Source organism: Larimichthys crocea, chromosome VII, assembly GCF_000972845.2.
Source record: "Larimichthys crocea isolate SSNF chromosome VII, L_crocea_2.0, whole genome shotgun sequence".
Lineage (NCBI taxonomy): Eukaryota > Metazoa > Chordata > Actinopteri > Sciaenidae > Larimichthys > Larimichthys crocea.
This window is the reverse complement of record NC_040017.1, coordinates 16,295,230-16,315,701: the sequence shown is the minus strand read 5'-3', so window position 1 is coordinate 16,315,701 and position 20,472 is coordinate 16,295,230. Positions and strand designations below refer to the sequence as shown.

The window sequence follows — 20,472 nt, the reverse complement described above, 5'->3', positions numbered from 1 at the left end:
CTGCCTCTGCATTTTAAGTCCCTCTGTCGCCTCCATTGACTGACTGAAGATGTCAAGGGGTGGGGGGAGGAGGAGAAGGAGGGTTCAAGTAAAGGGAAAGAAAAACTAGAAAAAAATCGAAAGAGTGTGCCTGACTCTGGCCCCGTCGCCACCATACATTATTATTGACACTGCTCAGCTAATTCAGTATTAATACAACAAGCTGTGTCATCATTGCCTTTTTAATGGGCTCTTATTTTGAAAGAATTTTGTCTTGTGTTTGTGTGTGTTTGTGCATGCTTGTGTGGTCTTGTGTCTGTTAATGAGAGAGTTTTACAAAGTCTTTTATTTTGAAGGGACTTTTATTTTGAAAGACTTTTGATACCTTTTTTGTGTATGTGTGACAAAAACTCTGGGAGGAGAAGCATGCCAAAAAAAGGGTGTAATAATAATAATAATAATAATAATAATAATAAGCGTGGTGAATAGTATATAGTGTGCTCTTTCAGGCACACTCAATAAGAGTTGGGGGTGATAAGGAGAAGGGAAGGGGAGATTAGAAAAACCTGAAGCCCTAATGCAATTAATAGAAACTTGACCACAGATGACAACTCATCTGGTGCTGGCTCTGTAATTAATTGTCTGCTAGCAGGAGCACAGGGGTTTGGGAGGGTGAGGGGTGAGGAGGAGAGAGCAAAGAGAGAGATAAAGAGTGAGGCAGGTGGGTGATTGGGAGAGGACAAAATGACAGGCAAAGAGAGACACGTGGAAGGAGAATGAGGTAAGATGAGGCAACAGCCTAAAGATCCTCGTTAGAGTGCAAGAGACGGTGAAACAGAGCACGTAACGTGAATGATAGAGGCAGAGAGAAAGCACGGGCGAGAGGGAAAACTGTGCGATCGGAGAGGATAAAAGACGGCAGATAAGAGAGCAGGAATGAGAAAAGTGCAGACAGTGTGATGGATCCAGTGACCATGTTAAATTGGTCAGTATTGACTTTGCCAGGGTTCAGTTTAACACTCACACTTGTTTGTCCAGTTTTACGTAATTGACCTTGGATAACTAATTACCATTTCCTGGAACAACAGTACATTACTCTTCCTCTGTCTTTGCCCTCCCTTCCCCTCACTTGCCAGTCTTTCTGGCTCGTAGCTATTGCAAAGGGAAAAGAGCAGTAGTCCACATACGGAATACCAGAAATTGAATGATGCAGCGTTTCACTGCCAATACCAGAAATTCCCAGAAAGACTTTTTCAGGCACACGTCATGGCAGGTCACAGCTTTCAAGGCTCAGTGACTGTCCATTGGCTCCTGCATCCCTAGGTTTAGCTTGCCTGCTTAAGAATGAGTTCAGGTCCAAGATCATTGTTCACGAAGCTAGTTTTTTGATTGAGTGTGTAGATACACATCTTTGACTTGTCAGACACCAAAAACATCAAGTACTCGTTCCCTTTTTTAAACACCTTTTTAACAGAAGCGGCAAGGACTAAGCCTTTTTGTACCTGGGGCGGCTGCTCTACCAACTGAGCTAAACTACACCCCTTAACAGAAAATATTTTGACGTTGTAGGAAATGCATGTGTAAATAATAAGATTAATGGTGGCTGAAAGCTGTTTTAATGCTTCAGTTTTAGGGTCCCGAGACCTGTGCATGCTGACTCACTGTCACGACCTGCTGGGACACCTGAGCCGTTGTTAATGTTATTGCTAACCTGTGATTTTCGTACTACAACAGGTCAAAATGTCTAAAGTTATTATACCAAACTGTTCCCAATTGAAGTCATTGACTCATTTTGGGAGGCTTCTATATTTCTATGAGGGCAAACTCAAACATGGGGCGTGACTGCCACGCCTGACACAGCAAATCACGAATCACTGTCGATCTGCTTCATTCCCGTCTTTCCATGTCTTCACTTCATCTCCCCTTCCATCACTCCCCCGTCTCCCTCCCTCCCCGTCGCTGCTGTGTGCCGGGGCTATAATGTGCTCCTATGGTTGTAGTAAGCAGGCCACAGTGTCTCTGAGGCCTTGTGCTACACCACCATTACTATCTGGCTTGCCTCCGCTACAAATTGGATGAACAGGCACTGACACATTTTCAATATTATTACATTAAACCAAGTGGATTTTGATTGATAACCTAATATTGGCCTAATGCAAAACATCAATCATGGCAAGTATATTAATTATTTAATATTGTGGCGTAATTCAGAAATCGATGCTGCCTCTGCGTTGAAGGCACAGAGAACGGCGGGAGGGAGGGAAGAGCGAGATAAGGAGAAAAGGAAAGCTCTGTCCCTGAAGACCTCAGCAGATTATATGATGTTTTGAAAGGAGAGATGAGGATGTAAAATGGTGTGTGTGTGTATGTATGTGTATGTGTGTGTCAGCTGTGTGCTTCTAATGGATAGAGCGATCCCTTCGGCCCTGGTGTGGACAGCGCTGGACAGCTTGCCCTTGATAAAATCAAGACAACACATGACAGAGTGTGAGATTAAATGCAAGTGAAGAGCTTAATAAAGGCTGGATCACAAAAATAAAAGGGAATAAAAAAAAAATGAAGCGGTAACAAAAAAGGAGAGTGAGGGGGAAGAAAAAAGTGGAGGGAAATGAGTGGAGGAGGAGGGATTGAGCGCCGCGTCTCTCCCCTGTGTTAGATTGTTTCTCACTAATTGCGCTTCATTAGCGGATTACACACACTGTCACCACGGTAACAAATGTCTTGCTGTCTGGTTGCCGGGCGCCCGTCATGTATAATGAATGTGGCGGGGTGTTTGTCAGAATGTAATGTAATTACAGCTAGATGAAGTTTGCCTTAAGTGGTTGACTTGTCTGCATGCGGCTCACTGACAGAGCACAGAATAAACAAGCAAACATCTTTTCTTCGTGAGTTTGTACTGTCGTCTTTGCGACTCATTTCTTACTTTGTTAATATTTCTGTTTAGAATTTCTGTCATTCCTTCAAACCATTATTTAGAAATGTTGATGATGTGGGAATGGCTTAGGTCTGTGGTCTCACTGGGTATGGGACCTGGCCTGATGGATGGATGGATGGATGGATGGATGGATGGATGGATGGATGGATGGATGGAGGAAAGTAGGAAAGGGTGGGACGGATTAGACAGTATGTAATTTTAGAGATGGTGTAGATTTACACTGTGATGCTGCTGGCTGCATTAGCAACTGAAGCCTGTCGATAAGCCTTCCTCCCTCTCAGCGCGCACACACACACACACACACACAAATACAAATATACATGCACACACGGAGTGAAACGCCACAGCCAGGGTGGAGTTGTCAGTAATGGGGGCCAGAGTTGGATTGGGGGGGGAGGTGCCGGGATCGGGGACGGAGGCTGTTTGTGTTCTCTTGATCTGTTGATTTCCACTGCTGCAAATTTGAAATGTGCCAAAATTGCATCTATTATTTACTGCCAATTTGCTCTTTTTAAAACCAACTGACCCTCCCTCCACATCTCCCCTCCTCTTCCACTTCCTCGGCTCGCCATTCTGCTGTTGCTACCCTGATAATCACACACACATATTTTTTTTTTTATTAATTCACAGATAATAAGCTCCGAGTTCTCTCTCTCTGTACTTGGAAATTATTATTATGACTGCCAGCAGTGTTAGTTAACCTCTGTCTGGCGTCGATACAAACATACATACACACACACACACACTTCAATCTGAAAGGTTACAATTAGGATAATTCTTAGTTATCAATTTGTTTCTCCCTTTTGATTAACCAAAATATTTTCAATCGTCAAGATCAGTTTCTTGCACCACCATTTCCATCCTGCTCGCTCGATAACTGAAAGAGAAACATTATGACAGTTGACTTTATTCCAACCACAACTCAAACAATTAACTGGTTCATCGACTAAGTCATAGACCAAATGATAATCGTAATTTTCAAGCAGAAACAGCAAAAGATTTACAGGTTTTGGTTTCTCAAGTGTGAATATTTTACAGCTTTTTAATATTCTTCAATATTCTAAAAACTCAATATCTTTGGAGTGATTGTTGACACGACATCTAAAGGTGATTTCATTATTCATAGCTCTTGAAACTATATGCTGACATCCTGTAGATGAACAATAAATCAACTGAATCAAGAAAATAACAGGTAGATTAATTAATAATGAAAATAATCTTAAATTTCAGCCATAATTCTGGCTTGAACTGTTCATAAAGCACATCTGAATAGAGTTTGTTCTTCTGTCTCTCATGCATGTATTTATGTGTGTGTATTTTTTGGTGTGTGTGAGTGTGTGTCTGCAAAAATGTTCTTCTTATTAAATGACGTTTTGTGTCTGCACTTTATTTACAGTGCGGGAAATGTGTTGTTGTGTTGCAGGGACGCCGGGAACATCAAAGGCAGATTAGAACATCTGGTAAGTTCTATACGACACCCCCCCGTTATCCCCCATTCACACACACACACACACACACACACACACACACACACACACACACACACACACACACACACACACACACACACACACACACACACACTTTGATATCTGCATTCCTAATGAAACCTCCGGAATTGGAGCTGAATACCTGCAGCTAGCAGGCAGGGAGAGAGAGAGAAACAGAAAACAGTGTAGGAGGGAGGGTAGTGTCTCCCCTAGGGCCTGGTCCAGCTTTTATATTAGTGATTCATTTATCCCCAATTCTGTCCAACACACACAAACACAGGTTATACACTCTTTTCTGCCTCATTTAGTGTTTATTTTTGCATACCCGTTTGCACATGGATGTAGAAAAGGATCATTTTTTAACCTTTTAGACAGAACTGTTGAAACACACACATGTCCTCCCTCCTTCTCCCTCCTTCTGCCAACACGGGGCCTTTCCTCAGTCTTCTCCCATCCACGAATGGAGGGCCTGCTGCTGGAAACGTTCTCCTGGGACAGCCCTGAAAATTTAATGGCCAACATTTCCAAGGTTTCTCTTGCTACTTGCTTTAATACGGGGTCAGAGTGCCGTGCAACAAAGTGAAAAGGTTCTCTCTCCTCTTTTTGGGTGGGAAGGAACTAAGGTTTGATGTGCCCCATATTCCAGGGGATGAATTATAGACAGGGGTCAGCGAGGGTCCCAGCTCTCTATGGATGTCGGATGCCCTCCCTCCCCTGCCTCGCTGCATACTAAACCACAGCTCCCAGCACCCTACGCAAATGACCCTCTGCCCCACCACGCGCTACGCAAATGACCCTGAATATGCCACACAAATGACTGACCTCGAAATTCAAACAGTTCGCAGTAACTCTCCACTTGAGTGAGCGGAAGATGGAGTAAAGTTGACCTCAGATTTCATCGTTGTCAAGCTCAGTTGCAGAATTATTGCTCATTGTTGTTAGACTTAAGAAATAGATGAGAGTAGACTGGAGAGTGAAGCGATTTAGCCTGTATTGTGCTCACTGTTCACGTTAAAACTGCGACTTTGACTTACACCAAAAGTTCATTCTTTATTATTACACGCACAGTTAAAAATGAACACTGTTTTTTTTGTGTGTGTGTGTCTTGAGGGCACTACGTCATTTATAAATTTCTCACTCAGAATTCAGACACTTAAATAAAATGACAAACATTAAATGTGGTTCACGATGAAGTAATGGTCTAGTTTGGCTTTGGGGATGTCTGTGGGAGGGTCTGAGGGTGTGATTGATGTTGTACTACATAAAAGGTGGTGTGAATTATTCAAGGGAGGATTACATGCATACACTGCATTAATCAATATGTGTATTGGCAGTTATATCTGGGCAAACATTAGGCAGTGTGCATCTCATGTTGAGATGAGTCTTCCTCTTAAAGGCAAGTGGAGGAATGTGAATTAATTTCAGTCGATATTTTCTGCAGACAAATATCTGTATGTATTTTACACTTATCTGGCAAAGATACAATGAGTTATATATATTTTCTTTTTAGTTATAAAATGTACTAAATAGGAATGTAAACTGGATTGTCCTTTACACAATTATGTCTCAGCTGGTATCAGTATGTGAGTATACATGCATTAATGTGAGGTTTCTTGGCAGGGATTACTGCAACCAGTTTGTATGTTTTATATGTTTTTCTGCATAAGTGCATCTAATAGGACAGATTATAGCATGTTTGCATTTGTTTCTTAGTTAGTGCTGTTTCTTTATCAGGGTAGCTCAGGAGTTAAACATTACACATTTACACACACACAAGCACACATTACTATGTTTACCAGTGCATTTTTTTGTATATATGTCTCTGGGAATTTGAATACCTGAATACTAAGTGTTTGAATTTATGGATGTGTTTATGCTTATGGGGAGATTGCACCCCAGTAGTCAGCTTCCTGGGGAGCGCAAGACTCTGATTACGATTCGGGATGGAGAACCGTAAATAATGCCGCTCGTCTCCCTCTGAGGTTGAGTTGCCGGGCTGTTTGAAATGTTGTTTCCCCTCAATACTTCACACATATATCTCTGTGGATTTCTAAACGGGCATTTATGACTTTCTGTTGATGTACTGCTCTTAAGATTAGTGCATCAACCATATTGACACTCATCATGGTGTCGTCAAGCTCAAGTCATTTTCAACTACCTTGAACCTGGTCTCTATCTAGGAATCACTTTTTATTCTTAAAGACGATAATTCACTTGCCAATAATTTAAATAGTTGAATAGTGAATCAGTTGCGATAGCTGTGACTGTCATTTTGTTTATTCATAACAAAAATAATACTAAAATTTTCAAGCTTCCGTTCAAATAATTGCTCTTGATTTTTCATGATAAATACTAACGTTACCTCCTCCTGTTAAGTTAACAGTCTGAGTGAAAGACTGCTGCAGTAATTAGGCGGGTAATTAAGATTTATGTGGTCTGAGGTTTGTTTTATTGTTTGCGTTTGTTTTGTTTTCATACTTCAGCAGATTGACTGAGCGTGATCAGCAGCGATACAGAGAAAAAGGCTCGAGTTAATTGCTCCCAGTGCTCTGCGTTAGTGTCTGCTTTTGCGCACATATGAAATACACATACACAAACACTGAAGTTTGAGTTGGACGATTCCTTGCTCTGGGAGGAATGGAGCGATTGTGAAAGAGGTGGCCTACAGCAGCTAATCAGTCCAGATGCACAGCTTCTTAGAGAGAAGTAGAAGAAAGCCAGCAGCTCAATCAATACACGAGGAATCAGCCTCATCAGGATTACTGGCTCAATCAGCAGCTGTACCCATCGTTCTACCGCGCACACTGCCCGGGGAAGGATAGAAGACGAGAGAGCAGGAGAGGTAGAACAGAGAGGTAGTCAACCGTTCTGGGATGGGTGTTTGAACAGGACGTGATGTAGAGACCAGGAAATGCTGATTTACAGGTCAGTCCAGGACTGCAGGTTGAGTTGAGGTCACGATTCACAGAAAACTGAAATGACACATCTGTGTTGTCATTACATTGTGTCTTGATGGGACCTTTGCTTTTGTAAGTAATGTATCTTGTCTATAGAAAAAAAAAAGATTGAATTCATATTAATTAATAACATATATACAATTACTTTAAGTGAAATTATTACACATTAAGACCCGTGTACGCATAGTTTTGGGGAGAAAATTGCTATTGGTTTCTTTTTTTTAATTAAATCTTAAAATGTTAGTACATTGCCAGTTCCGTATACATAATGAAGCTTTCCTGTAATGAATAAAGTCAGAGTTAATTTGTTACACAGGCATTAAGTGTTTTTGCATCATTCACAGGCTGAAATTGAGGGTTAGGGTTAGGGTTAGGTAAGGTTGTGACTTTTATTTGTCCAGCAGGATTTCTAACCTTACACCCACACTGAAGTATTCAGTTCACACAATCAGCTGGATTTATTTGATTTGTCTCTTTGTCAAATCTGCTGTCAGTGAAACGCTTTGTTTAATTTCTGTGTTGGTTACTGGATGAGGTCAGCAGTGTAAGCTTTACTTGATGTTGCTGCCGTCAGGATGGTAAAAATCTGAGTAAAGTGACTCAGGAACACATCACATGGTTTCACCCTTAGTACAGCAAAGTATGAAAAACATGCTCCATTTTGTTTTAAAGGTCATGATGGCACATGAAAATGCCTAGAAAACAAAGAAAATTACATTTTTTAATATTGGCTCTTCTAACTTTGTTCTCTGAACTTCTGCTTCTCTGTGAGCTGTCCAGCCCTCCTTATTTCATCCAAATTATATTGTACAGCATACAGGGACGGGTTTGTCTCTTTTGTTGATGCGTCACCGGATTGCTGTACACATGGCTTACTTCAGCGATGGCTGGTGTCATCCCAGTGTCCCTCGGTGAGTTGAAGAGTTTACTGAGGCAAATAGCCTTGTTGGCCTACTGACAGATAGGCAACAGCAGCTGGAGTCAGGACAACACACTCACACACCAAGAATGTGACAGCTTGCCCTCGCTGAATGTAGCGGTGAGTTCACCGAAAGTCATCTTAGTGTATAAGAAGTTAAAAAGTTCAGCGGTCAGGATATGTGATTATTTATTGTCTTTATTCTGATTCTTTCTCATGAAACACTTTCTCTTTATCTCTGTATCTCTTTCTTTGTATTTCTTCCCCTCTAATATGATTGTATAGGATAAACAGCTCAGAGAGAGAGAGAGACGCTGGACAGATAAAGGATGGGGAAGGGAGGAGGGGTGGGGGGGTGTCGATAATCTGCAAACAGATTTCCATGCTTATTACACTAATGATTGCATGATATTTGATGTGGTGGTGGGGGTTGGGAGGATATGGAAGCACGGGCGGAGGGGGCTGGGGGTGGTCTCTTTCTCTCTCTCTCTCTCATCTCGACGCACAGCTAAATGATGGAGTAATTTGAGTGACCTCTGACATGGGGCAGGCCCAGACGTAATTGCATGTCATTCTGGCATGGAAGGAGGGAAAGAGGAGGAGGAGGTGGAGGAGGCGCCCCCACCCCACCCTCTGCCTTTCCCTCCTTTCTTGCATATCACTTGTTTTTTTCTGTCTCCTTTTCACATGTCCCCATCACTGTCTTGCTCTCCGTCTTGTTGCCTGTCTCACTGTAGCTTGCTCTTTGAATGTTTCCAAAAAAAAAAAAAAAAACACACACCCACCAAACAAAAGAAAGATTGCATTAATTTTCAAATGATGATATTACATTAAGCGCGGAGATCTCATATATCAAAACGTGAGAACTACTCCCCTACTGTATGTGCTTCATCTTAATGGTATCGCTGGATGTCAAGGGCATGGAGGAAATTAAATCGGAAAGTGCAGATAGACCAAAGAAGATATTATCTCTGGATGATTGCAGTTTTGATAGGTATTCCAGTGAATTTCATTTTCTCCGGATGGGGAGAAGATGAGTTAGCCTGCACATTTACTCATTTTTCTTCTACATGATTTATGTGAGTTGAGTATAAAACTCTCTCCTTCTCTCCCCCCCTTCACCCTCACCACCTCCCCCTTTATCGGGAACACATACATGCATGCGCACCTACACGTACACATGCACGGGGTAGTAAATTACTGCCTGAGTTGTATCTTGGCTGGGGCAGTTACGTGAGCGTACGTACGCGTACTTCGTGTATGGTTGTATGTGGGTGAACTGCAGTGCGTGAGGTTTTGTGTCTTTGTATGCACGTGCATGTTTTTTTTTTTGGTGCGTGTGTGTGTTCATACTTGTGTGTCTGAGATAGCAGCCAAGCCATCAGCGGGAATGATTCCAGGGAGACGGGGGAGTGTCATTACTCAGACTTGTTTACATTCTAAATACGTAATGAAATCTTGTTGGTAATAATGACGGGAATAAAAGTTTGGGAAATTGTAAAAGTGGTGAAGTTTGAGAAATGAGCCCCGGCCTGTGAAATAGCATTTGGGGGCAGGAAACGACATTATTATGCAGTGCTCCTGCCTGCCTTAGACATGAAGATGAACTGCTGGCGGGCCATAAAATGCTGTTAGCCCTAGCCTGAAGTATGGCACATTGTAAAAGAGCCCTGATCCCATATTGCCATTATATATAAAAGTATAGCCATACACAACATTATTTTTCATATAAGATGAGCTCCGATACAGAGGCCCAGGCCCCCCAAATACATACACTGATAGGCAGTTCCCCCCCCCCCTCCTTTATAAAATATATAAATAAACATATTGCCATGGAACCCATCTCTGCCCTGATCTTATAGACCTCGATATTAAAAACAGAAATATTGCATTTTCTAGGGGCTCTGTTTTCCCCTGTCCTCTTTTGGGTATGGGATATATCTATGTGTTTGTTTGGGGAGGTGGTGGTGGTGTGGTGCGTAGAGGAAGAAGAGGCGATGTGGAGGAAGACCGAGCAGAATGCAACAAATGAAAGAAAATGGAAACAGATGAAGACTTTAAAAATATAATGACATGAATATTGAGCATATCAGCTCCAGCGTAAAGAGTTAGTTGAGGCGGGTAGTGAATATGTGTGTGTGTGTGTATGTATTGAAACTGTTTATTGACAGATAATAATGGTTACAGTGGTGCAATTAAGATTAATGTTACAGTAGGTGAACTTATGACCCATGTTGCTCAAGATAGTGTTTTGGAGATATTTGGAACTGCCGGGTGACTTTACTCAAACCCATGTTGTATTTATGTATTCATGCATTGAATCAGATTCTCAGTAGGAGACAGGAAGCGGGAAAGAGAGGGTACCATGTGACAAATGTCCCTGGATTTTACTGGATTTCTTTATGCGTAATAACCATTCACCGTGTTTACAATATCACGATTTATCTGTTGACCTTGAGAATTTAGTTTTGTTAAACTTTGCTACAAACACTAGTTTTACGATGCAATGTTTATGACTCACTTTTTACAGCAGTGGCGATTTTATTTCTCTAAAAACCGTTAAAGAAACACACTGGTCTTATTGTAAAATTTCTAGAGGACATACAGTAGAGACAAAGTCATGAATCTGTCCGATTGGATTTTTGTGTGCTAACATGAGCATGATGAGAGAGTGTAATTTGGCTTCCCTCAGCATGATGAGGAAAATGATAACTTTCTGCATTATCTTTAAAGCTAATCTTTACCAACACTGGCTAAGTATGTCAAAATTATGTAGGAAACTAATGCTTAAAGTGACACAAAATGATGAGACAGTAGCTAATTAATACCTTTTGAAGGGCTAAAAATCAGGGTTGCATCACTTCAAAAACTAAAAACATTAAAAATAATTGAAATGTTTTGTACATAGTGGCGTACACAGTTGTAGCAGAGACAAGCCGCACTTGCTTTGCTCCTTGGAGCTGCCTGGGAGATGATGGCTTACTGTGTCGGCCTACTCTAGAGCTCAACTAATCATCAGGAACACCGGCACTTCTTCACTCTCTCTCACTCTCTGACCTACAGTCTCTATCTTACCCTTCATTGCTTCATTGTCCCGCCCCCTCTCCCCCTGCTCTCATCCTCACTTCTTCAGTTTTTGAGTCACGTCTCATTTGAGCCTGTGACTGAATATGGCCATGATAGATTGAGCGAATGATTATGTATCATTAGATTATGTACAGAGAGGATGACTTAAAGTAACTGCACGTGTGTTGACGTTTGCTGCCATTCAACCTTTTAAGTCTTTGCAACACTGTGAAGGTCAGTCATAAATTAATTCTTGTTTTCTGGTATGATAGAGTGTGTAAATCATTTAGTGAGACAACAGTCTGACTATCTGACCACAATCTGACCAAAGAGGGCTTATCTGACCTGCTCTGCCTTTGTGCCTGCTCTAACAGGCATGCATTCATCTTCTGACCCACCGTACTTTGCTTTGTCTGGTTCGCCTCAGGCTTAATAATAATAATAATAATGATAATAGTCCCAGTCGGACCAGAGCATGACTACAAATAGATGAAATTTCCTGCATGCAGTACCTCATTATACACAGTGTGGCATTGTTTTTATCAATTCAAGTGAGGGTTATTTATTTTTCTAATGGGATGTGTTTATTTTTGACTAATGGGACAGACGCTAGGCACTTAGGCTCAGCGAAGCATGTCTCAGCGTGTCTGTCGTCACAGCGGTGAGGTAAGCGAACAAGCTGGAGGCCTACTGTGAGCATGCTGGACTTCCTGTCACATTCAGGGCAGGAGTTAGCCCGAGTCAAATGGGTGTAGGTGTCGCTGCTGCCGACAAAACTCCAATAACGGTAGATTCTCTTATGAAAAGGAGTTTATATATATAAAAAAAAAGGTTCCTTTACACCTCGACAGAGAGAGAGGAAAAATGCATTGCCTATGGTGTTGATAATAATACCTGCACCATACATCCATGACTGGGTTTCAAAAACACATATTCATAAAGGGCTCCTGCTCTTAGTGTTTCAGCCATGGGGCACAAGAGACAAATATCTCAAAGCCTGAGCACATAAAACTGAAACACTTATTGCTTGCAGTGCTTGTCAGAAGGTGTTGCGGAGGAAAGTAAAGAAGGCAGAATTCAAGGCTCCTTTTTTTAAAAATTCTTTACAAAACTATTTTTGTCACTTTTCATGTGAACGACCGAATGCAACACTCTGTAAAAATGTTCTGAACGTGTGCGTCATCATCTACATATTTTTTAAAAAATTCCCACAGTTCACATGCCTCTACGATGTCCAGATTTTCACCCCGCCTTCAAATGTGCAATTTTTTTCCCCCCCAAATCCAACGTGGCACGATGACACGTTGTACTCTGTAGTTCTTTCAGTCTTGCCTTTCAGACGGCTTGAGGCACGATTGGTAAAGCAGGTGGTCAATTAATCTCAAGTTTTGTGGCGGCTCTCCTTGTCTGCATTTTAAAGTGTCCTTGAATGAAAGACTGAACCCTAAAAAGCTCCTAATGAGCCGGTCAGCTCCTTGCACAGGAGCCTCGCCGCCATCGCTGTGTGTGTGTGTGTGCGCCTGGGTAATTGAGAGACATTGTAAAGCACTTCTGTTAACAGCTCAACGGTATATAAGTACAGTCCATTTATTGTATATGTTACTCTATAACAAACCACCTTTTATCAATAGAAGGCTTTCCACTCTCTTTGATGTCTGATCCTGTCTGTTCTCTCTCTGTCTATATTCCTGGCCATTTTTTAAATTTCTTCTCACCTTCCCTCCTCTTTGCACTCTCTCATTTGTCTGCTAGATTTCCTGAGCTCTGACGAAAACAAAAGCAACTTTGTCTGTCTGTCTTGTCTTTTGTCCCCCTCTGCCTGTTTCCCCTTTCCTCACAGTGTGATCATTTAAAGCCCCCGTAAGTAGAGCGCTGCTCATTTCTAACACACACTCCCACCTTACTCCTTTTAAACACACACACACACACGCGCACCGAGTTCGTCTCTCTGTGTCTCATGTTTGTTTGTATGCGACAGAAAGACACAGTTCTAATTGAGGGGCGAAGCCACTTCAGATGCAGCGGGTGCCGCTCTCCCAGTGGGGGGAACGCCGCTCTGTCTCTGGGGAGCACAATTAACGCCTTTTTATTGTTTACTAATGAATTACACACAGAGGAAGTGGGTGTGCATGTGTGAATTAGAGAGAAAAATAAAGAGTTTGTTGGGAAGTGTCTGTGTGTGGGTTCTGTATCATTATGTTTGCTTAGTTGTGAGCTGACTTCTGACTACCTTTTTACTTTACTTGTGATGATAATTTGATATAAATTAGCCTGGATCAGCCTCCGTTTTTTGTAGATAGGAAGGAAGAACAAACCTGATTTTTCTTCTTCTTGTCTTCTTTTAAAAGTAATAATAGTAATTCATAATCACTCATGGCAGAGAACTGATGTTCTTTTATGAAAGCTTTAAACATGACGGCCACCTCTGGCCACACTCCACCTTCGTTAAAGCAGGTGATGAGGAAAAAGTGACATCACCGATTTAGATTAGCAAGTTGCTTAAAAGTTTCAACAACAGCAGACAATGCAGCAGATTTCTATCCTGTTTGATTCAGTGTTATATTACCCACAGCTGGCAGGAGTAATGTTTGTGTATATCTGTGTGCGCACAGAGGATGCATGGACCTACACACGGCCTAAGGCCAATGTAAACAAATGCTAATGTAATTACTGAGGGGGCGTCGTAATAAACTGTAACTAAGATGATTGCACATCACACAATGATCAGGTTAGTTAAGCTGTGATGTGTTATTGCTTTAAATGACTGGTTGCACCAAGACTGATTTCTGTGTCGTTGTGATTGTTCGGCAGGCTAAGCCCTTTTCACCATTTAACTGAGATCGAATCCTGCCCAGGACTTTTATTTTGTGGCATGTAATCCTTCCTTCCGCTGCAAAAAATGTTCCATGAAAGCAAAGATGCCCCCCCAAAAAAAGCAAGAAAAAATAGACAGGATTGTTCCCTGATCACTTCTTCATGAGGGGGGCATGGAAAGTGCGTGTGTGTGTGTGTGTGTGTATGTGTGTGTGTGTGTATGTGTATACACATCTGTGTGTGGGTGAAGGCCTCAAGTGTTCTTCATCTTCTCCGGCATAATAGTGATTAGTAATTTCAGCTGTCGAGCAGTGCCAGTCAGTGTGAGCGTGATCCACCCTGTCACCTGCTACAGGGGATGCACGTGCACACACACGCACACACACACACACACAGACATCCATGTTGCATTAAGTGCGCGTCAGTCTGTCTGCACTGCCTTGATGTGCGTTCCATCTAGAATACAGCACCCTGACATCGCCACATTAAAGGGGGTCATTATATTTCCCTGGCTGCCACCGAAAAGTGACGTTTTTACAAAGTGACAAGTTTACAGTTTGATAAATCAGATTTTTTTGCGGTGGGTGGGGTGGGGAGCCGGGGGAAGGAACGGTGGGAGTAAGAGCCGAGTTGTCTCTGTTGGAGGAGGCGGGAGGCGGGAGGAAGCGCTGCCTGTCAGCGACGCCCCGGCCCTGTCGTCTAAATGATGCTCCCAGGCAGCGGATTCAGATCCCATCCCCATTAGCATTTAATTTCTCTCTAATCCTACACAGTCTCCACCGCTGCATGGTAACGAGGGCTGCCGTGCCACGGCGGTGCCGAAAAAAGCTCAGAGAGCAATCTTGCGAGCGTGCTCGCCTTTTACTGCTCGGCGCCCTGTCGTAGCTATCATTCTTCCTTGACAATTAAGACCCTCAAATCTAATAGCAGTGATATTGGAATTACAGCAAGGCCCTTTTGAGGACATGTCAGGGAAAAAAAAGGTTGCCCCTCCCAATACAACTGTCAAAGCACAAGGCCCTCCCCCGTTCATGCCCACTAAGCGTTTTTGATGCACGCACGCACACACACACACACACACACACAATGGGAAGGGGAATATGTTGAGTCTTTTGGCTGTGATCTTTGTAAAATGTGCTCTCTATGCCCTCTTATCCAACTCTCCAAAGACTTGTTACAGCAGCTTTTGTTTTCTCTCTTCTCTTCTCTCTCTTTGTCTCTAAATTTCTCTTCATCTCATCCTCATTGATTCTCCCTGGTGTCTCAGAGATGTTGTTGCTTTCTGTTTTTCCACTAGCAGAGCTTTTTACAGACGACTAGACTGGTAGATTGGTGAAGTTGTCCCTCGGTGCTCCGCAAGGACAGTTTCACTCTAATGGTCGCAGTTAAAGATTATCATGGGTAAAATATATCTCGGCCTGAGGGACGCAACCGTTTTTTGAGCTGCATTATATACAGTGGATAAAGTTGTAACAGTTTGGAGGATGTCTGCACACAAGCTGCACTTTGTGATATGTCAGGCAGCAGGGTGCTATAGTAAACACGCAGAGCATCCTTTAAGACAACGCTTAAGAAGGTCTTTGCCCTTGAGCAACATACTGAACCTCACTAGTTTGAGGCTATAGTCTGTAATTGTCACTGACATTTGTCTAAGATGAAAACAGTTAAAATGTCACATCAACTAATTAGTTTTATCTTACATGTTGGTATCTCTTCTGCAGACTCCAGCAGAGCAGGCTAAAGTTCGAATGCATATGGTCCTACAGGCTGCAGGTAAGTGGATGATTCTTCTTTTTTATCTTCCCTCTGATCGTTTTTTGGTTACAGTGTGGTTTTACCTGTTCCCATGATCTGACATAGCGCTGGGCGATATATCGTTATTTTAATCTATATCGATATATATTTTCAAACGCGATATAGCACGAGACCATATTGTTAATATCGATATAGTTTATTTAGCGAGCTTCCCTTGAGCCGCCAGTTTGCTTTTATTTCTTCTCTCTCTCTGTCCAAGTCTCCCACTGCTCGTTGACGTCGTCACGTCAGAGTCTCCAATAACTCCAGAAAAAGTCACTAGATTTGTCGCTAGTCGCTTTTTGGGAAAAAACAAATCGCTAGAGGGTCTGAAAAGTCACTAAATATAGTCTACGTTGTCAACACTGCAGCGGGGGGTTAGAGGTGGTGCACAGGTCTTGACCTGTGTGTCAGCTGTTGCAGTGTATTGTGGGATTTGTAGTATGAGTGGTGGGAGTGCTATTTACCAGCGGACCATTAATAATAGATGTATGAAATTGTCCGGCGCCGTAAAAAATATCGATATATATTAGGTATCGCCATTCAGCTAAAAAATATCGAGATATGAGTCACTCATTTCCTCAGCAGAAGCTCATCTCTCGCAGTACAGTTTTAGCCATGCTTGCAGCAGTTGCTCTCAAACTTTTTCTGGCATGTCCCAATGCCTGCATTTTTATTTCATTTTTTTAGCATTCATTAACTATAAAAAAGAAAAAAATAACTATTCGAGGTTTTGGGAACCAATTCCTGTTTGTTTATTTTACATAAATCTTATTCATTCATCTTAGCTGTTTGTTTATTTTACATAAATCTTATTCATTCATCTTAGTTTAACTCCATATTTTTCCCTTGGTCATCTACACGCCTCCTGCGGTGGTTTTATGCCCGCCCCCCAATTTGAGAACCAGTGCTCTAGGGAAACTTTGATTCATAAACATACCTTTGTGATATCGCTTCAGGCAGTCAGTATAGCAAGCGTTTACAATGTATTTGCAGTAATATACTTGGAGATACACTGAAACAAACTGTACATTTAATGCATTTTTATGCTGATTTATTTGATTTCTTCACTTTTATGCCTATATGTGACATGTTACTCGTGAGTACAATGGCCACCACTCACTCTGATCCTGAAAAAGGACAGCACTTATCTGTTCAAATGTAATGATGTAACCTATGTTTATTCTCGTCACTACCTATCAAGATATACTCATTGTGTATTGGAGAATTATTCTGTATTTTAGCCATATTTCTCAGCCCACTGAGCTCAGAATGAGCCACAGTCTCATAAACACACTCGCCACTGTGAACCTGGACGGGTTACGTACTTGTTTTCCCACACACAGACTCACAGCACACCTCCCAACACAGACACACACACACACACACACACACGCGCACAGACAAATACATACACCACTCTCCTGCTCTCCGCGTTGAGTGCTTCTGGGCCCATATTCACTGCAGCTTAATTTCAAACACTCCTCCCAGTACATAAGTCATAGATGTCACCATGCACGTGGTGTATATATTCCAGTGTGTATTCGAGGGGTAGAGTTGCGAGCCAGATGTGACAGGCAGAGATTGACTGTGGAGAAAGATGTCTTCATGTTTACAGTCATGCGCGTGCACGCACACACACACACACACACACACACACACACACACACACACACACACACACACACACACATACACATACACATATACACAGCCCAGCCCTTCAGAACAGGGCTCTAATTTCACCACAGGAAATATATGAAAGAAGCAGCCATCTATACATCATCCATAAAGCACCCAGCAGTCACATACTTACCTCACTTAAGACTTGTTCTGGCGTACTGTAGGCCACAGAACAAGGCTGCAATCCACTGATGTAAACTTTGTGAGGCATATTTTACATACTTCATCATACTTTGAAATGACTCTACATAGTTTACATGTGGGAATTTGAGATTTTTATGCAGTCTGGCACAATCTGACTTCATTTTTTCCTTGCTCAATTATGTTTTTTTAAAACATTTCTTGTACATCAGACACCCAGTGCCCCCTGCCCTGCCACCTCAGAGCTAATGCTGTACTAATGGTGGTGAAGCGTCATAAAATTGAGCATGTGGCTTTGAGTGCAGTGGGCCAGACTGGTGCAGACACAGGCCCAGGGCCAGACACGGGCCTAGAGGAGAGGTTTTAATGCACTGGACATGTCTCTGGTTTTCCTCTCTTTCCTGGAGGCTTCCAAAAGAACAGGTTTATGGCTCAGTCAAATGTTGTCTTCACCAGAGAGCCCAGGCTGCCCTGTGTCAGGCCTTCGGGTGCCCGCAATTATATCGCTCATAATGATCTACAGTAAAATACAAATGACAAAAATGAAACAAAAATTGACCCTTATTTTCTGCCTTTCTTTTGTCATTGTCCTCGCTAATTTAAATCATGTTCGTATAATATTGCGGATGTTTTTTTTAAAGTCCTCTGACCCTGCAGCTGCCAAATTTTCTAAATTCATCCATCTTATATCTCTTATTATTCTCTCAGTTTTAATTTCTCGTGTCCCTCTCTGTCTATCTGTCCTCTCACTCTCCATCTCACTGTCTTTGTTCTAGTGCTGTTAGCGGACAGAGGGAGATAGGGATGGAAAGAGGGAGGGATGGAGGGCGAGAAGGAAGCAGCAGATGTTGGGAGGTTGTGTGAATGTTAATGTCCTGACGTAGCCGTGGAGCTTAAGCCTCCTCCTCCTCCTCCTCCTTCCCTTCGTTCCTCTCTGAGCGCCCGCCAGGCTTTCTCTCTCGGGGTCTCCTGACATCCTTAAAGCCCGTGGCTCTCCACTCCTCTCCTCTTCTCTGGTCTCCTCCACCTCTTTCTCTCCCATCCCCTCCCTCTCCTCCTTCCCTCCTTTTGTCCGTCTATGGACTCTCTCTAGTCAGTAGAGAGCAGATCATCCCATGGCTAAAGCGGCTCAGGCCTTTGTGTTGGGGGGCTCTGTGGACCTGTAATGAGCCCCCTCGGCTGGCCCGCTGGCCTGCTTAGCACTCACTGGGGGCTTTGAGAGAGAGAGAGTGTGTGTGCGTGTGTGTGTGTGCGTGAGTAGTGGGATGAGGAGGAGGGCAACACTGGCCCCCAATGAAAGAGCTGGATGGATATGTTTATGGGTCACTTCCTGCTTGGCCTACATATCAAACACACACACACACACACACACACACACACACACACACACACACACACACACACACCATATTTCCAAGAAAAACTTGCTTGCTAATTTCATCAATAATGAGCTGATTTCCCCGATTATTTTGTTTGTTTTTTAACTTTAATTATTCTTATGTACATGATATGTATATGAATAAAACTGTCCTGATTATTGTTATAATATGCTTAAGATGTATACATAAGATACGTACATTTTAGATACAAATATCATCAAGATATTCATCATTTAATCTGAAATATTTGACTTTATAGGATGGTCATTAATGTCAGAAAATGATTTCATTTCTTCATTTTGTTTTACTGCTTGTTCGTGCTCAGGATGTGTCATTAGAGCCTCTGTTGGTCAGGTTGCAGTGAAACGTCCTCGCTCTGTGCAGTCACAGTATGTATAGTATGAAAATGATGTCATGGCAAAAACAGCAGTGTCCCTATTTCGATTCATGTCCTATGAACAGTGAAAACAGAGTTCTGTTACTGTTTGTCACTAGAACATCCATACTTCACAAATATTCATATACTATCAGTCTTCAAACCTACAGAACCAAAGCACTTTTCATTCATTTATATGTACTTGCATACACACACACACACACACACACACACACACACTCACAAAGAGCAACCACGACACCCATCTATTATACTCTTTTCTTTTCAGCCACTTGCTCGGTCCTTGGCTCTTTTCAGAGCAGTGTCCATTTCCACTCAAATGAGCATGAGCGCTGTGCACGGCAGCGGGCCTCTCCTTATCCACATGTCAATAGGGAGTGTTTGCAGAACACCCACTAAGGACCTGAGGGCCAAGGGTCATCAAAACCTCCGTCTTCTCCCCATTTGAACCTTTGACAGCAGCAAAACAAACAATCCTTAAGATCTCATCAGAGGCTTGAACTTGGCAGGGGCTCGCTGGTCTGAATTAACTTTCTGCAATGGCTTGTCTAAGTTTGACACCTGGAATTGGTAGGAAGAAATGTTTAGTAATGAGTTTCGTAATGGAGCTATCTCACAACTCAGTATTTGGTTTATAACTATAGCTACATAGTATCGTGCTTAAGGTCTAAAATAGTTAACTTGTCCAATTACATCGGGCCTTAATTATTAAATTAATAACTTTATTTAATTTATCTTTAGTCTATAATAAGACACTTTTCTCTCCTAATATACTTTTTATATAATATAGTATAAGTTTCTTATACAAGTGATACAATTCACAACTAATACTCATCTAAATGTCATTTGATTGAAATTACCAAGTTTAAAATTTAACTTAAATGTTTGTTTTTTTATGATGATTTAGATTATCCCAAG

At 42.1% G+C, this 20,472-nt stretch overlaps 1 protein-coding gene across 4 annotated transcripts in view; it reads left to right on the top strand.

Moving 5' to 3' along the window:
• rsrc1 (arginine/serine-rich coiled-coil 1) overlaps positions 1–20,472 on the top strand; it is a 109,518-nt gene that overhangs the window by 35,051 nt on the left and 53,995 nt on the right. For 3 of the 4 annotated variants that reach the window (XM_027280209.1, XM_027280211.1, XM_027280210.1), the window contains exons 5-6: positions 4,311–4,374; positions 15,882–15,933. In XM_027280209.1, coding sequence (XP_027136010.1) covers positions 4,311–4,374; positions 15,882–15,933 — 116 coding nt within the window. The remainder of the gene's footprint in view (positions 1–4,310; positions 4,375–15,881; positions 15,934–20,472) is intronic. The other variant, XM_019266924.2, reaches the window with a different exon arrangement.